Source organism: Alosa alosa, chromosome 19 (genome assembly GCF_017589495.1).
Source record: "Alosa alosa isolate M-15738 ecotype Scorff River chromosome 19, AALO_Geno_1.1, whole genome shotgun sequence".
NCBI classification, from domain to species: Eukaryota; Metazoa; Chordata; class Actinopteri; order Clupeiformes; family Clupeidae; genus Alosa; species Alosa alosa.
In genome coordinates, this window is record NC_063207.1 from 4,844,339 (window position 1) to 4,863,402 (window position 19,064).

General features: G+C 45.8%; 1 protein-coding gene across 1 annotated transcript in view; it reads left to right on the forward strand.

Moving 5' to 3' along the window:
• nrxn3a (neurexin 3a) overlaps positions 1–19,064 on the forward strand; it is a 321,288-nt gene that overhangs the window by 281,015 nt on the left and 21,209 nt on the right. Inside the window, 2 exon segments of the mRNA XM_048228504.1 lie at positions 5,182–5,271; positions 6,312–6,607. Of these exon segments, the coding sequence (XP_048084461.1) occupies positions 5,182–5,271; positions 6,312–6,607 (386 nt within the window).

Below are 19,064 nucleotides of genomic sequence, written 5' to 3' on the forward strand. Positions count from 1 at the left end.
GACGGGCCAAGGAATGCAACAGAGAGAGAGAGAGAGAGAGAGAGAAGAGAGAGGGAGAGAGAGGAGAGAAGAGGCGTGTGTGTGTGTGTGTGTGTATGTGTGTGTGTGTGGGGTGAAGAGGGAAGAAATAGACAGATAAAGTGAGAAGTGATAGAGATAAAGTAAGACAAGAGACACAAATAGCAGAGGAGACAACAGAGAGAGACAAAGAGAGGGAAAGAAAAAATGTGATAGACAAAGAGAAGGATGTGTGAAGGGCAGGTGAAACGAACAGTGGGGATGAAAGAGAATATATATGGTAAGAAAGAGATAAAAAGACAGAAAGAATGTAAGGAAAAAAAAAGAGAAAGAAAGAGATCCCATTCACAAGGCCGCGTTACTTATCTGCCCTCGTCAAGTGCCCGAAGGGCTCCCTCGGCGTGGGTGCAGGACCGTGACTATGAGGGGCTCCCTCGGCGTGTGTGCAGGACCGTGACTATGAGGGGCTCCCTCGGCGTGTGCAGGACCGTGACTATGAGGGGCTCCCTCGGTGCAGGACCGTGACTATGAGGGCTCCCACCGGCATGGGGTGCAGGACCGTGACTATGAGGGGGGCCCTCGGTGCAGGACCGTGACTATGAGGGCTCCCGGCATGGGTGCAGGGCGTGACTATGAGGGCTCCCTCGGCGTGTGTCTGGGACGTGACTATGAGGGAGCTCCCTACCGTGCAGGACCGTGACTATGAGGCTCCCTGGCGTTGGTGCAGGACCGTGACTATGAGGGCTCCCTGGCGTTAGTGCAGGACCGTGACTATAGGTCCCTCGTGTCGTGCAGGACCGTGACTATGAGGGCTCCCTACGTTGGTGCAGGACCGTGACTATGAGGGGCTCCCTCGGTGCAGGACCGTGACTATGAGGGGCTCCCTCGGCATGGGTGCAGGACCGTGACTATGAGGGGCTCCCTGATTGCAGGACCGTGACTATAGGGGCTCCCTCGGCATGGAGTGCAGGGCCGTGACTATGAGGGCTCCCTGGCGTGTGTCTGGACCGTGACTATGAGGGGCTCCCTCGGTGCAGGACCGTGACTATGAGGGGCTCCCTCGGCGTTGGTGCAGGACCGTGACTATGAGGGGCTCCCTCGGCGTTGGTGCAGGACCGTGACTATGAGGGGCTCCCTCGGCGTGTGTGCAGGGCCGTGACTATGAGGGGGAGCTCCCTACGGCGTGTGTGTGGGCCGTGACTATGAGGGGCCCTCGGGTGTGTGCAGGACCCATTGACTATTAGGGCCCTCGGCGTTGGTGCAGGGTCAGACTATGAGGGGCTCCCTCGGCGTGTGTGCAGGACCGTGACTATGAGGGGCTCCCTCGGCGTTGGTGCAGGGCCGTGACTATGAGGGGGCTCCCCGGTGCAGGGACCTGACTATGAGGGGCTCCCGGTGCAGGACCCGTGACTATGAGGGGCTCCCTCGGCATGGGTGCAGGACCGTGACTATGAGGGGCTCCCTTGGCATGGGTGCAGGGCCGTGACTATGAGGGGCTCCCTCGGTATGGGTGCAGGGCCGTGACTATGAGGGGCTCCCTCGGCGTTGGTGCAGGGACCGTGACTATGAGGGGCTCCCTCGGCGTTGGTGCAGGACCGTGACTATGAGGGGCTCCCTTGGCGTGTGTGCAGGGCCGTGACTATGAGGGGCTCCCTTGGCGTGTGTGCAGGGCCGTGACTATGAGGGGCTCCCTCGGCGTGTGTGCAGGGCCGTGACTATGAGGGGCTCCCTCAGCGTGTGTCAGGGGCCGTGACTATGAGGGGCTCCCTCGGCGTGTGTGCAGGGCCGTGACTATGAGGGGCTCCCTTGGCGTGTGTGCAGGGCCGTGACTATGAAGCATATCAATCACGGGCTCTCAAAGCTTCACGCTAATGCAACGTGACAGTGTGAAGATGGTGTCACGTGCAAAGTGAGGCGGAATCCAAGAACGGTCAAATGATTTTGGCTTGACGTAATGCTCGTTCATTGGGGCATAGTGTTACCTTTGATGCTAACAAGCAGATCTATCCTTTGTGAGATTGTGCTCAAAATGTCACTCAGTGATTCATAGCGGTGGCTGTGAGAGAGCCAAGGAGTATGGGAGGCTGACAGGGAGCGGTGTGCTCAGTCCCAGTGTGCCTTGCATCCTAAGGAAGAGGCTTCAGGCTTCCCTCCTACCTGCATACAGCAGTCCAAGCCCGGCAGTGTGGTGTCACTGAATCATCAAAGAAAACGACTAAGACTTCAACTTTCCTTGCAGGTTCCCATCAGTATTTTCTGTTTAATCATTATTTGGTTAACTTTGGACTCCCTGTCCCTGTCACTCTGTACCACCCCACCCACCCCACACACGCACACACACCCAACCTGAGCATTCATTTCATTTGATTATATCTATCATATCTATCTTGATTATATCTATTATATCTATCTCTCTCGCTGTCTCACACACACACACACACACACACACACACACACACACACACACAGACAATACACACACACACACACACACACACACACACACACACACACAGAAAATACACACTCACACACACACACACACACACACTTTTACTTTTTTAAGCATTCTGTTTTGAAATGTGATGATGTTAATGAGTTTAATGAAGGCCCAAACTAGACCCTATTATTTCACTTCAGACCACAGTGCAAGCCGCTCACACTCCCAATAGGCTTGTACAATCTAATGCCACTAAGTAGGCTATCATGCTCCTCATCTCCCTCGGTAAGTGCATGCAGCGGAGATGGTGAAGGATCTCCTCCTGAGATGTTCCCATTTCAAAGGGTTATTCATATCGTCTGCAGCCTGACGGAGGGTGCCATGCCCTCTCCCAGGGGTGATCAAAGCACAAGGGAGCTGCCAAACTGTCTCATCCAGATGCCGTCGCTGCCTTCCACCAAGGAAACCGATGCCTTAACATAGACTATTCAGTAATGTGTCTTACATAACATTTCTACTGAAGAAAAAATCATATCTGGGAAGAAAAAAAACAGAACAGCTCACTTTTTTAGGAGCTTTCTTGGAATGTAGTTACATCGCTTAACCACCTTGGTGAACAGATGTTTTGCAAAATAATGTTACTTTCACAAAGTGAACTGGGTGCTTTTTGGTCAGTGTGGGCTGCCGTAGTGAGAGTTGGCAGCCTGCACTCTTGTGATGGATTGCACTGGCCACAGGCAGGCTGTCAGAGACCAGCGGGACCCATGGTGTGTGTGTGTGTTTGTGTGCATGTATGTTTGTGCGTGTGTGTGTGCGTGTGTGTGTGTGTGTGTGCATGTATGTTTGTGCGTGTGTGTGTGCGTGTGTTTGTGTGTGTGTGTGTGCGTATCTATGTGTGTGTGTGTATCTGTGTGTGTGTGTGCGAGTGTGTGTGTGTGTGTGCTTGTGCGTGTGCGAGTGTGTGTGTGTGCGAGTGTGAGTGTGTGGGTGTCACGCTGGGAGGTTTGTGCCCTGGGGCAGCCACACTCACTGACCCCTTAAACGTCCAGCAGCTTGCCTGTTCGTTCGTTCGTTCTTTCCACCCCACTTGCTCTGTGCCGCTCTGTTCCGACCATGCCCTCGCTCGTCTGACCGATCTGGACGAACCGACCAACAGCCGAGCACACGTCCCACTGTACACACTGACCAGAGCCGCTGTCCGCATTATGGCAATCACACATGGCCTCTTCCCGTAGGTCAACTGGGACAGGGACATGCTGCTAGTGCAAGGGGTGGACAGACTAAGAGGACTACAACAATATTCACCAATAGTCCTATTTAAAGCAACACTGTAGAAAGAGATAGATAGATAGATAGATAGATAGATAGATAGATACTTTATTGATCCCCAAGGGGAAATTCAAGATATGCAAGAATGTGTCACTTTTTGATGCGTGATTTTATGAGACAACTAATTTGGATCATCGTCAGATTCTTCTTGGTTTTATATGTTTAGATTAGATTAGATTAGATTCAACTTTATTGTCATATGGTCGCGTAGACGGACGAAAAAAAAGCATGTGTCATTCCCACCAGCCATCCAAGATAAACTATTCTGTTGCTCTGTGTTTTTCATATATACGGTAATAAAAAATATTTGTGATATTGCTTTCTGTATTGTCGAAAGACATCAGTTAGTATGTTAGCAAGCTTCTGGCAATAAGGCTCTATAAGGTGTTTTTTTGTGCGTGTTTTTTAAGATTGTGCATGCCTTTTGGGTAGCTAGCTTGCTAAACCAGAACTTGCATAGTGCTGCTTTAAGTAACCCTTCTGTAGAAAAGCATTATGTAAAACATGTTTTAAGAAACATCTGTAACAAGGTGAAATGACACTCTCTTTTTCCTGCATGGCGTCCCGTAGATGAGATTAGATTGCTTGTTGCTGTTGCAATGCTGCTCAGAGGGTGTTTGAATCAACTCAACGTTAGGGAGTTGGTAGCGGGTCACCCCTCAAGGCGCAGTAGAAGAAAAGCATGGTAGTTGTTTTTGTTTTTTCTAGTGCTGAGGGGGTAGCATAATAATCAACCTTCCCGGTGCCCTGAAATCTGACCCCCCCCCCCCTTTGTTAGAACCGCAGTGTCTTGGCAGCGCACGTGACAGTAATGACACTCAGTAGCGCGCTGACAGCCCTACAGGTCTACTCCAGTATCCCGTGGTTCATAAAACCACTCTAGGAGTCTCTTGTAAACAGACACACTGTCCCATCCCAGAGGTGTTAAATGTTTCATATACAAGATATCCTGCATTTATGAGATATGAACTATATTGTCACCCTATTGTGTGTGTGTGTGTGTGTGTGTGTGTGTGTGTGTGTGTGTGTGTTGCGTGTATTTGGAATAGGCTGAAAGACGATGCTGTCCATAGAGCTTTTTCCCCCCATTTGTTTTCAATCGATTAGTAATACTTATAATAAACAGCCAGTTAAAGATCAGTAACTTCTCTACACTTTTGGATTTATTTTATAGTTCAGGAATCTATGAGCAAGATATAAACCTGATATAATAGTACCCATATAACGTAAACACTTTAACATAATTGTAAACATGTTTTAAAAGTGGCATTTATAATTCATCTGTGTTATAAACAAGCATAAATGAATTACCTAAATACAATAAATAGATTTAATCAATAGATATATTTGATGGTTGGGAGTACACTGAATAAATTGTGTTTTAAACTTTAAAGGGAACAGCGATAACGAACGGCTGCAAATGGTAAATAAGAAAATCCCGTTCAAAATGCAGAGAAATGTAGAGGAGTGGCTACAAGAAAAAGGTAAATATTTGTTTAAATATGTCGCTTCATTGTGTTTGTTGTGCATTTATGTTTACAATGTTAACTTCCATTCTAAAAGCTTGATAAATTCTTATAAACTTCTCACATACAAAGATGTGTGTTATATATCACCATACGTCTGTATGTTAGAAATCATTCATTGTCAAATTATTTTTGATATCAGCATAATTACAGAGGAGTATGTAACTCAAAGCATGCATGTTAAAGGGACATTGTACTCATTGCATTAAACAAATTAAACCAATATTGTGCCAGACTGTTCCTGAAACTAATTTTAAGTGATTTAAAAATAATGCATTGGCATAGTGTTTATGCTGCATGGTTTTTCAATATACACAAAAGGCAATTCAAATGATATTAATGCTCATTCTATAAGTGCATTATAAAGTCCCTTTAACACTCTTAAAATGCCAACTTGTGGAGTGGGGAGAGGAGAGTGGAGCGGCCTTGTGCGTGACTTCATGCATTTTTATATGCCTGCAATATTATTTTACATAGTGATCATTCTGCTTTACAGCCCTTGTTTTCCTCCAATTAGATTTTATGTTCCATTCTAATGTTTATGTTCCATTCTAAGGTCATTGTGTACAGTTTTAAAGTGCTTACCTCATGGAAAATGACATAACCTTAAAGAACTGCTGGTAAGCTATTTATGGCCCGTATATGACATAAAGAATGTCTGGAAACCTTTTGAGGGAGTGTTTGCTCACTAACCGGGGCACAAAACCTCCTCAAAAACGTATGCGGCCATTAAACCTATACTTGAACTGCCAAACTTATTCTCTGCTACCTCTTTATGTTTCCATCTTGCAGCACGAGAACAGCCACAGACTGTATTTACCGTTATGATTTTATATGACCTGAAATTTTGAGGGGTTTTTTTCTCAACAAATGTAAAGGTTCTTGATCATGAAATGCAGTTTCATACCATAGTCCATGTCTCAGGGGTTGAGAAAAGTGTGTTAATCTGGACAGACGGTGATGTCTGTAATCACTTTCATTCCTATTTATCTTTGTAGGCCGGCAGCTAACCATCTTTAACACCCAGGCCACCATTACGATCGGTGGCTCTGACCGCAGACGGCCCTTCCAGGGCCAGCTCTCGGGGCTCTACTACAACGGCCTGAAGGTGCTCAACATGGCCGCCCAGGGGAACCCCAACATCCGCATCAACGGCAGCGTGCGCCTGGTGGGGGACACCGGGGGGACACGCACCACCGCCCTCCCACCCGAGATGTCCACCACCTTCATCGAGACCACCACCACCATGTCCACCACCACCACGAGGAAGCCTCGCTCACCCCCCACCATACAGGTAGGCCCCTCCAAAAGACCTGTCCCCCACCATACAGGTAGGCCCCTCTAAAACACCTGTCCCCCACTATACAGGTAGGCCCCTCCAAAACACCTGTCCCCGACCATACAGGTAGGCCCCTCTAAAACACCTGTTCCCCACTATACAGGTAGGCCCCTCTAAAACACCTGTCCCCACCATACAGGTAGGCCCCTCTAAAACACCTGACCACCTCAGCACCCACTGATGCACCTGCAGTCAAACCGTGCTGTTTGAGGGCAATGAGTGCTTGTCAAGTTGACTCCAGAATGGAGCGTTATTGAAGACCCACACTCTGTTGTCAGATAACACTCACACATAAAGGTTGTATCAGCGATTTCTGGCCCAAATCTTTCCTAACAATCTGCTAGCTTTCCTAACAATCTGCTAGCTGTCTGCCCCATAAGCAGGCCATCAAAAAAACGCGTCTCTGTAGGTACCCTAGGCTCCGAGATCTGTACACAAAAACAATTGCTACCAACAAGGGTTGGCAACCCACTCAAAAGCAAAATAAAATGTTTCAACCAATAACCGATGAGATGCGCGCTTAGGAGAGTTTTAATTGCACGGGAGGGAGGGGGAGGGAGTAGCGAGCTAGCTCTCTGTTTTGTCTGAACATCAACAGAAGTGACGTATCCCTGCTATCGCTGATACAACCTTTAAGTCCCATTAGATCCAAATCCATCCTGGCCTCACTCACTCCCTCACCACTCCCTCGCTCACTCCCTCGCTCACTCCCTCACTCCCTCACTCCCTCACTCCTCGCTCACTCCCTCGCTCACTCCCTCGCTCACTCCCTCACTCCCTCACTCCCTCACTCCTCGCTCACTCACTCCCTCACTCCCTCACTCCCTCACTCCCTCACTCCCTCACTCCCTCACTCCTCGCTCACTCCCTCGCTCACTCCCTCACTCCTCGCTCACTCCCTCGCTCACTCCCTCACTCCCTCACTCCCTCACTCCCTCACTCCTCGCTCACTCCCTCACTCCTCGCTCACTCCCTCACTCCTCGCTCACTCCCTCACTCCCTCACTCCTCGCTCACTCCCTCGCTCACTCCCTCGCTCACTCCCTCGCTCACTCCCTCACTCCCTCACTCCCTCACTCCCTCACTCCCTCACTCCTCGCTCACTCCCTCACTCCCTCACTCCTCGCTCACTCCCTCGCTCACTCCCTCGCTCACTCCCTCGCTCACTCCCTCACTCCTCGCTCACTCCCTCGCTCACTCCCTCACTCCTCGCTCACTCCCTCGCTCACTCCCTCGCTCACTCCCTCGCTCACTCCCTCGCTCACTCCCTCACTCCCTCACTCCCTCACTCCTCGCTCACTCCCTCGCTCACTCCCTCGCTCACTCCCTCACTCCCTCGCTCCCTCACTCCCTCGCTCACTCCCTCGCTCCCTCACTCCCTCGCTCACTCCCTCCATCGCTCACTCCCTCGCTCACTCCCTCACTCCCTCACTCCCTCGCTCACTCCCTCACTCCCTCACTCCCTCGCTCACTCCCTCGCTCACTCCCTCGCTCACTCCCTCCCTCCCTCACTCCTCGCTCACTCCCTCACTCCCTCACTCCCTCACTCCCTCGCTCACTCCCTCCCTCCCTCGCTCACTCCCTCGCTCACTCCCTCACTCCCTCGCTCACTCCCTCGCTCACTCCCTCGCTCACTCCCTCGCTCACTCCCTCCCTCCCTCACTCCTCGCTCACTCCCTCACTCCCTCTCGCTCGATCACTCCCTCGCTCCTCCCTCACTCCCTCGGCTCCCTCACTCCCTCGGCTCACTCCCTCGGCTCCCTCCTCCTCCCTCCTCCGCGGCTCACTCCTGGCTCCTCCCTCCTCCCTCACTCCCTCGCTCCTCCTCCCTCACTCGGCTCACTCCTGTCGCTCCTCCTCCTCCCTCACTCCCTCGCTCACTCCCTCGCTCCCTCACTCCCTCGCTCACTCCCTCCCTCGCCCTCCCTCCCTCACTCCCTCGCTCCCTCGCTCACTCCCTCACTCCCTCGCTCACTCCCTCGCCCTCCCGCTCCCTCCCTCGCTAGCTCGCTCACTAGCTCGTCCCAGATTCCCCGTAGCCTCGCTGAATAAACGAGGACATGGCTTCTGGAGAGCAGCGCGACACCTCCCTGACTCGCACTCGTAATGAGTCAGAGGAGACACGCCAGGGACCTCCGTGGCAGGTGGTGTTTTCACATCAAAGCTGCGCAAACTGCACTTACTTATCCAGTTTACCCAGAACATATTCCACTCCCAAGACATGAAATATACAAGAAATACGCAAAGAAATAGTAGATTCCCCTGACAAAAATGAAAATATGATGAATCATAGTCAGACATTAATATCTATATCAATAGCTACTACATTGTTTATGTACATACTACCTGCCATTAAACAGACAGTGCACTTTGCATAGACTTTGCATTAATTACATAGAATGAACATTCCCCAGGTGCCATCAGCAAGACAGCCCTATGAATGTTACTGCTAATATTAGTAACATCCTCTACCAACTTAGCTACAGGAGTTATTTGTTGGAATTTAGAATCTGCCTTCCTGATTTTGATATATGCTGATGTAATATTGAGCAATGCAATGGCACTGGCAGCCAGGTGTAAAATGATAGTCATATTCAAAATAAGGAATTCTCCCCCACAGACAGACTAAGTAGGGCTCAGACTGTATGTTTGGGAGTGTCATTTGAATGAAGTCGATGCTGAAATATTTTGCTCTGCTCTATGTGTGTGTTTGTGTAAGTGTGTTTGTGTGTCTGTGTGTGCATGTGTTTGTGTGTGTGTGTGTGTGTGTGTGTGTATGCATGTGTGTGTGTGTGTGTGTGTGTGTGTGTGTGTGTGTGTGTGTGTGTGTGTGTGTGTGTGTGCGCGACTTCAATTACAGTAGTTTGAGCATGACACCATGATTTACAGTACACACAAAAACATTTGAAGGACAACTCAAATCACTCCGCCTGACAGAAACCCCAACAGCTCTCCAAACTAACTTTAACAAGCCCTGACCATAAAAGAGGATGTGATATGGCAAATATAATTACGCTGGTCATTGCGTATAGTCAGTAGGGCAGAACAGAGTGTTTGGACTGGCTGGATATTAAAGCCATTACTCTTTCTGCAGCTTGTATGACACACACACACACACACACACACACACACACACACTGTGTGTCCTCACAAATACAGGACATGTGTGCTCTTATTGCGCTCTGCTGGTAAAGGGCTTCCTCCATTTAGATGCCCTGGTTTGAACGTGTGTGGTATAACTAAGGCACGCTGCGTCACTGCTGGTTTTAACTCTTTTTTTGCTATTTTGGGTTTCACTGGTTTCTTGTGTCAGATCGTCTAGTCTTTCAGTGTCATGACAGCTGTTGACAGCTGTGGAGACCTGTGTGTGTGTGTGTGTGTGTGTGTGTGTGTGTGTTTCCACCGTGACTTTTGACTCTCTCCGGTGGTGTCTGTCAGAGGTGAAGCGGCTAGATAAGTTCCAGGTAGCATTACAGGCCCTCAGGAGTCGTGGAGAAGCATACGGTAGCTGCCCATTAAGTCTTGTTTTCTTCCCGTGGTGCTCTCGTCGAGACCAGTAGCCTCCCGTGAGCCGGGGGGCGGGGGCCGGGCGGGGGCTGGATATCCTCGTTAAATCCATCGCCGCTCGGCCAAGCGCAGCATTTAGGTCTGCACTCCATACAAAGCGTATGCAAACTATAAACTGGTGAGCAGCAAACCTGCTGTGTACCCCAGAAGGCACGTGTGTGTGTGTGTGTGTGTGTGTTTGTGTGTGTGTTTGTGTGTGTGTGTGTGTGTGTGTGTGTTGTGTGTGTGTGTGTGTGTGTGTGTGTGTGTGTGTGTGTGTGTGTGTGTGTGTGTGTGTGTGTGTGTGTGTGTGTGTGTGTGTGTGTGTGTGAGAGAGCAGAGGGGTGTAGGGCCCAAACGCAGAAGCCTAACAAGAAGCTCACTCTGCACACCTGCACCTGTGCGGCCCTGGAACACAGCATGTGATTCGTTTTGCTTCCCCCCTCGGGATACACCACCAACCACTCAGCACAAACCATTGATAAATATTGAGCAGCCTGTCATTCCATTACAGCCCACATAAACATATTCACAGTAGAAGATCACAAATCACATCAGGTGAAATCAAAAGCCTTGATCATAATAATAATACGTTTTTGAGCAACATTCGCATGAATGCCATTTCATGATGATCGTCATGATCTTGCATCATTTGCTATCGCTTTACCTCAGAGAGCCCAATACTGAAGCAGCATTGCATAAACTAAGCCGGCGAGGAAGACTGAGGTGTCTGTTGGTGGTGTTTTGTTTGCGGGTCGCAGCTGATGCCTGAGCTCTGCTTTTGAGATGGGGATTAAGCGCGTCTTTCTGAGGCGAGTGCCGCCCTCTCTCTCTCTCCTGCCCGCTCAATGGACGGATTGCTGGACAGTTTAGCGGAATTGGCAGGAGGATTCTCATTAAGGCGCAGGCGAAACGTTAGGTCAACAAGCCGACAGGACATGTTTGCTCTCCAGTCCTAATTTGTGCAAACAAGATCTGTAAACAAGCTGCCTGTCACAGCAAATGTTTTCATTGTAAAGCTATGATTCCAAACGTTGCATGGAAAGGGGAGTTTGTATATATGTATATATCTATCTATAAATAATTTGTGTTTGTTTATTTATCTTTTCACTTACTTACTTGTCTATCTGTTTGTCTAAATGGGATTGCATCTTTTCTTTCTCACACTTAATGAAGAGCGAGAGTGTATCAAGGTGGTGGGGATAGGGAGATGCTCTGCTTGCAGAGAAAGCAGCTCCTGGGTGGCCTACCTAATGACTCTTTCCCCAGAGTAGACCCAGGACTAAACTTAAAGCAACACCAAAGAGTTTTTTGTACCTTAAAATAATGTTTCCAAAATCGTTTCAGTGGTTCATCAACTCGTAACATAGTCCATGGGCCAGAGCAGAAGTTGGTATCACCAAAGGTGGTAAAATCTAGCAATGATTTTCATAATCCTCTATGTCTGAGAGATATGTTTTGGTATGATAACCTTTTCTAAGTGGTAGCGTAGTTGTATTTTTACTGGCTTTTATACCCATACCCAGTACAATTCAGAATACATGCCTATGTGTAGGTATAGGTGTATGCAAGTGTGTGGGATGATGCGATATGTCTTAATCTATGTTTTATCATATGTAGATGGCATAGGCTTTTAGAAAATATACAGTTTAAATGGATAATTTAGCTTTCCATAAATTACATAGGCTAAAATGTATCAGTCATACACTTTTTCACCTTTATAATATAGGATTAGATAGAGACAAAAGACTAAAAGTGGGTGGGTCAAATCCAAACTCTTGCTATATCACATCTAGAGAGTATGGGCTTTTAGAAAATATATGGGTTAGATAGCTGAATACACTTTACACAGCTATTTTAGACCCATAACTAATAGCTGTCCATTGAAAATCAATGCATTTCAATGTAATGCAAAATACATTACAGAAGTAGGCCTAAGGTATAGTGGGATGGGGGAAGTTGGGAGATGTCTCAATGCACATTATATCACATCTAGAATATATAGACTTCTCAGAAAAATATATTTTAGGGTAATTAATCTGTTTTCCTTAATGATACCAGAACTACAATGATCGGACATGCCATGATATTTCAATTCTAAAGAGAATGCATGTAGATCTTGCATAACTATTAGGCCTAAATTCTGTTTTTTCAATTTGTCTAGAACTAGATTTATTTTCTGAACATTCTACAGTACAAATATAAACTTTAGAATGTGTTGGTCAGTGTTGCCAGATTGATTGGGCTTCTTTTGACCTCGACGGGCGGAGGGAAATAAGCTTTAGGCGGGCAAATAACATTTTGAGTTGACAAAATCGTTGTTTGGGGCGGTTTTTTGCTGAAGAGGGCGGGTTTTTGAGCGTGATTGGGCGGAAATCACTAAACCCAATCTGGCAACACTGGTGTTGGTGTTTGCTGGGCCACAGGGCCAGTATGTGGATGGACGCAGTTTAGTTAGGCTACAGAACAAAAATGGCTGTTGTAGTGTCAAAAACAGATTACAAGGTGAGTCCTGTTTATTTTTATTTGTGTTATGATTCAGATGTGTGAGAATGAGTAAGGATATGACCTATGACTAGGCTACTTGTGAAAGACTATATGTATAATAACCCAACCGGCCCAAGTAAGGTACTAACATCATTATCAAGCAATGATGTCTGCTGTAAACTGTAGACTTCCCCAATTTGTGTGTGAACAAAAGAAAGGACAAAAAACAATATACAGAGATGTAGCCTATGTGTGAGAGAGCAGTTTCAGTTGGTAGGCTAACTGAATTTACTGTATTTGAATTGGGAATTTTGAGTGGCAGAATACTGATGATGCAGTCAAGCCACTGCACTCTCACTCTCTCTCTCTTCCTCACATACACACACACATACTTCACATACACAAGCATGTTCTCTCCCTCACATACACACACACTCTCTCACACTCTCTCTCACACACACTCTCTCTCTCTCTCTCTCTCTCACTCACTCACCCACTCACACACACACACACACACACACACACACACACACACACACTTCATATATTCCCTCTGTTTCTCTCTCTCTCACACACAGTCACACACACTGTTGCTGAGTAGGAAAAGGCCTCATTTTAGCACATCATTCCTGATATATCTCTGTTGCTTTCAAATTGTTTTACATCCCAGAATAGAAAAGCATGGCAGAAGTAGTGGTATTCAGGAGGAGAGTTTAATACATTGTTCAGATGATAAACCTTGTGGCACCTACTGTATGAACATAAAGTCATGGAACACACTACTGAGAGGAGCTGAAATAAGAGCCTATCGCCCATCCTTGATCTTGCTAAAGGTCTCCCTGAGAGTAGAATACCATCCATATTGTATCGCAGAAAATGCCGTAGCATCTTTACTATGAAGAAACTGCTTGACAAGATCCTTGCAAAAGTTTTTTTTAGAAATGTTGGCCAACTGAAAAATATGAACATGAAAAGTATGAGCATACAGCACTCAATACTTAGTTGGGGCTCATTTTGCCTGAATTACAATGCGGCATGGCATGGAGTCGATCAGTCTGTGGTACTGCTCAGGTGTTATGAGAGCCCAGGTTGCTCTGATAGTGGCCTTCAGCTCTTCTGCATTGTTGGGTATGGCGTATCACATCTTCCTCTTCACAATACCCCATAGATTTTCTATGGGGTTAAGGTCAGACGAGTTTGCTGGCCAATTAAGATACCATGGTCCTTAAACCAGGTACTGGTAGCTTTGGCACTGTGTGCAGGTACCAAGTCCTGTTGGAAAATGAAATCTGCATCTCCATAAAGCTGGTCAGCATGAAGCAAGCATGAAGTGCTCTAAAACTTCCTGGTAGACGACTGCGTTGACCTTGGACCTCAGAAAACACAATGGACCAACACCAGCAGATGACATGGCACCCCAAACCATCACTAACTGTGGAAACTTTACACTGGACTTCAAGCAACGTGGATTCTGTGCCTCTCTTCTCTTCCTCCAGACTCTGGGACCTTGATTTCCAAAGGAAATGCAAAATTTACTTTCATCAGAGAACATAACTTTGGACCACTTAGCAGCAGTCCAGTCCTTTTTGTCTTTAGCCCAGGCGAGACGCTTCTGATGCTGTCTCTTGTTCAAGAGTGCAGTGGCTGCAGTGGCTTGACACAAGGAATGCGACAGCTGAAACCCATGTCTTGCATACGTCTGTGCGTGGTAGTTCTTGAAGCACTGACTCCAGCTGCAGTCCACTCTTTGTGAATCTCCCCCACATTTTTTAATGGGTCTTGGACACAGAGCTCTGTGAACAGCCAGCCTCTTTAGCAATGACCTTTTGTGTCTTGCCCTCCTTGTGCAAGGTGTCAATGGTCGTCTTTTGGACAACTGCCAAGTCAGCAGTTTTCCTAGCCTAGCCTACAGAACTAGACTGAGAGACCATTTAAAGGGACACCAGGCAAGCCTGATGCTTTTTCTCTACGAAACTCCCCCTCGCTCGGTTTAAAGCTCTTTTCCTTTTCTTTGCGTCTTCCGTCAAGGGGTTTCGCTGCTTCTTCGCTGGCTCTGCCATTATACACACGTTTGCAACAATCTCTAGCGTTTCGTTAGCCTGCCTCTGTGCTGTAAACTGATCCTGCTTCGGTCGGCGGGTAGGATACACCGAACTTGCAAGTGGGATATTCTTCCTACAGGCAGTAGGGGCGGGCGAGAGAGCCTTCATTCGCCCCATAATGAGTCATTTAACCATATACCGACTTACGAAGGTGATTAATTAACACGAAAATGTTGCCTGGTGGGACTTTAAATGCCTTTGCAGGTGTTTTGAGTTAATTAGCTGATTAGAGTGTGCACCAGGTGTCTTCAATATTGAACCTTTTCACAATATTCTAATTTTCTGAGATACTGAATTTGGGGTTTTCATTAGTTGTCAGTTATAATCATCAAAATTAAAAGAAATAAACACTTGAAAAATATCATGTGTGGAATAAATGTATACATTATACAAGTTTCACTTTTTTGAACGGAATTACTGAAATAAATCAACTTTTTCATGATATTCTAATTATATGACCAGCACCTGTATTTTGTGACAAATGTAGCAAGTATTTGAAAGATCAAAGGACAAAAGAATAGAATAGAAGCTTTATTTGTCATTTATTTGAGTATCAACACAACGAGAGTCTAACAAAATGCACAGAGTTAAGAGCTGATGACAAAATCAGAAGAGCAGCCGTCAGGAAAGGTGACAAAAGAGTACTATCCATAGCCAGTCGTGACTTAGTAGCAGCAGAAGGCCATTACCATAGATCCTGCTACAGGGCGTACACAAAGGAAGATTCAGACATAGACAAAGATGAAACTAACTTGGCCTGCAAATGTGTACGGACCTGCAAACTTCCTGACTGCTCCTGCCTTTCAAACTAATTAAAGTGCACGGAATTGTGTAGGTTACAAACTTGTAGCAATCAGATGGAGGAAGAGGAGGATGAGGAGAACATAAATGCCAGTCTGGATGAATATAATGATAGTGATGAAGATTAAAAAACATATTTTTGAGTCCTCATTAATCTTGTCTTCAAACGTTTGAGCACATCCACATAAATTCCACTGTAGCCTAAAGTTTTTATTTTTTGCAGCCAAGACATTATGGTCTCTATCAAAGCCAAACATGCCTTTCAGCCATTTAATCTATATATTTTCTAAAAGCCCATGCTCTCTAGATGTCACAAAACATGAGTTTGGACTTGATTCACCCTTTTCCATCCTTTTGCATGTATATATTAATGTATTATATAGGCGAAAATGTGTACATTTTATTTAATTTAGCCTGCATCATTAATGAAAAACTAAATCATCCATCTAAATTTTATATTTTCTACAAGCCTATGTCATCTAGATGTGATATAACATGGATTAAGACATGTCCCACCTTCCTCCAGACTTTGAGGCACCCACATCTGTACATAGGCTTGTATTGTATAATTCACTGTGTGCAGGTATAAAAGCTATGAAAAATACAACTAAGCTACCACTTAGAGAGGGTTATCATACCAAATAATGTCCCTCAGGCATGGAGGATTACAAAAATCATTGGTAGATTTTTCCACCTCAGGTGATACCGATATGTGATTTTTTAGGTCCTGGCCCATGGACTAACAGGGTAAACGACACTTTCTGCATTTGCTTAGCGGCCCTCTATCGGCTATAACAGCACTATGTAAGTTTGCCGGATCGGGTAGCGGATCTGTAGTTCGATGGAATGAGACATGAGAAACGACAAATTTTACTTGCATCTGATGTCCCAATACATTACATTACATTACATTACAATACATTTTACTTTCATAAAATCGTGCAACATATTCTACCTTGTCTGTGGACATTGTTATTTGCAAAGCAGGTGCTGGATAAACAAATAGTGCGTGCGGCAGAGGAAAAGTTATTTTGTGTTTAGACAGGTAAAGACAAGCAGTGATATATAGATACAAGAGACCCTAAAATATTAGTGGAATTAAGCAACTTGCTGCAATTACAGGACAAAGTTGTGAAATGCTGTGTGACAAAGTTAAATTAATTGCAGCTTTTGAGGCGACAAGCAATGGGGGACATGTGAATTGTTTATGTTTTTGTGTCTGAGTACAGATTTAGAGGCAGTCCCTCAAAATCCTATGCTCTGATGGCTCTGAAGAAGAAGCGTATAGTTGTCTTTTCTACAGATATTTGTGAAAACATCGACAAAAACAACAACAGGCAACAGTTAACAAAACAGTCTGAAAATATTCTCTTAAATATTTATATACTGAAAAAGTCATGGATATTAAAACCAGAAGAGATACATGATCATGACTTATAATCACATAAGCACAATTACTTTCCAACACCTTTCTCAAACGTTTTTGCTACACTTAAGATAGCACCTGCAAATGTGTTAAAAAAGGCATAATTTCCTGTATGTGATCATGGGATCATGGGACTAGAAGTGTTTCAGATTCAAATGCCATGGAGGACATCAGATGATGAAGATGAGCTCACTGCCACTCCCTCAGCTCAGTATCGCTGATGTGTGTAGAGTGTACTCACAGCCTGACAATGTCACAGACACGATATAGACACGATCGACGGCTGTGACACTGCTCTCTCATACAGGGTTTCATCACAGGCAGTAAAAATGATACCTTGTGAATTTACTGACCACTTAAAACTGAGGAGTGGCCATATATCTTAAGTTCACAGGAGTGATCTGCAGCTGTGTTTTTTTTTTTTTTTTAGCGACAAACTTGAAAGGTGTCATTGTAGATTAGACGACACAAAGGTCGTTTAAATCACAAATGGATGTGTTTCATTTCACCTGATACTCAGAGCTCCAGGATCCACACCTCTCCAGACTCTTCCTCAGATACACGTTTGGCTGTAATCACTTCACTGAAACGTCAATATCTAATTAAGATTCCATTATGCCGTGCCCAAATCAGATTGATTCTCCCCATTGTGGAGGTGGCAGGAACATTGTGACATGTGTTGAGAGAGGCTTGAGGCCTCATATATATACCTCGCAGAAGATTCCGCAGAAGAAAAAGCCTTATCGTAAAGGTGGCTTTGTTTTGGTCCGTGTATACATTTAAAGCCTTACAAGTGCAACCCTGTAATGCCAAACTGTAAAACAGATAAAAATTACATAGAAAGATACATACATAGATACATTAGATATACAGATATATTTTATCATGTGCAAATTTATTATACTTTATCATATAACTTCATATAATGATGTCAGTAGAAGACTTGAAATAAATAGGTTTCTCTAATGAGGTGTGGTATCGCATATATTTCGCTCCAAACCTCATCAATTGTGTATTTGATAGGATGTCAGAACTGTCTGAAACTGGAACTGTCTGAAAAAACTCCTTTCAATGTCGCATTCCAACATAAAGGTCAGCTGTCCCTCTGGCAGCCATAACTGTGTCCTCATTAACATTTTTAAAGACATAAAACCCCCAAAATGGCACCGGAACCTCTTCAGCTGAAACCATTAGATAGCGTCCATAATGGTATCAAGTTGTCTTATGTCATAGGTTAACTCTAGTTCAGAAGGGACACATATAAGAAAGCAACACTTTAAAAGCGTTGTGTGAATGCAAGGGAACAGCGAGGGGAAAGGAATCCGATGGGTGTCAGCAGTTGGCTCCTCCAGCAGTCAGAGGGGGTAATATTTCTCAGGAGTCGCGTTCCAAATCCAATTATGTGGTGGGAGAGGAGTGCGGAAAAGCCGCGCTGGGTGTCGAGGACTGATACATTTCACTAGGTACCCATGAGTCACGGCGGCCAAGGGGTGTGCAGACGCTGCTAACCTTAGGAGACACCGGCTGCTATTTACTTCGGCGGGGCTTAAGAAATCTGTGCCATAACACTGTGCTCGTGTCACCATAGGCAGAGTGCATCCAATTTGTTAGCGTCGGTAGTGCTGAAAGGGCCAAAGTGAGGTCTAGTTTTAAAGTAGTTATTTGTGCCACTTTTTTTTTTGCTCAAAAGTGTCGGGCGAGAGAGAGAGAGAGAGAAAGAGAGAAGAGAGAGAGAGAGAAAAAAGCCTTGCTCTGTAAAGACTGTGAAGAATAACAGAGTGATGGGCTGTGGTTTTAATATATGCCAGAAAAGCACCTTTCAGGATGTGTATTGACACCAAAACAGCTGAAATGGGAAAGCCTTCATCCCCAGCCTCCTATCCAGTCCTTAGTGAAACCTCCTTATGCAGCACTTACATTCAACAGCTTTTTGATCATCTCAAGCATTCCACTTGACAGCCCCCTCTAAAATGGATCTATAAGACATCAGGGCAATAACCAGCACTAGATGGATCAAAAGTCCAGGTCACAGAGCTGTAATTATTGCACTG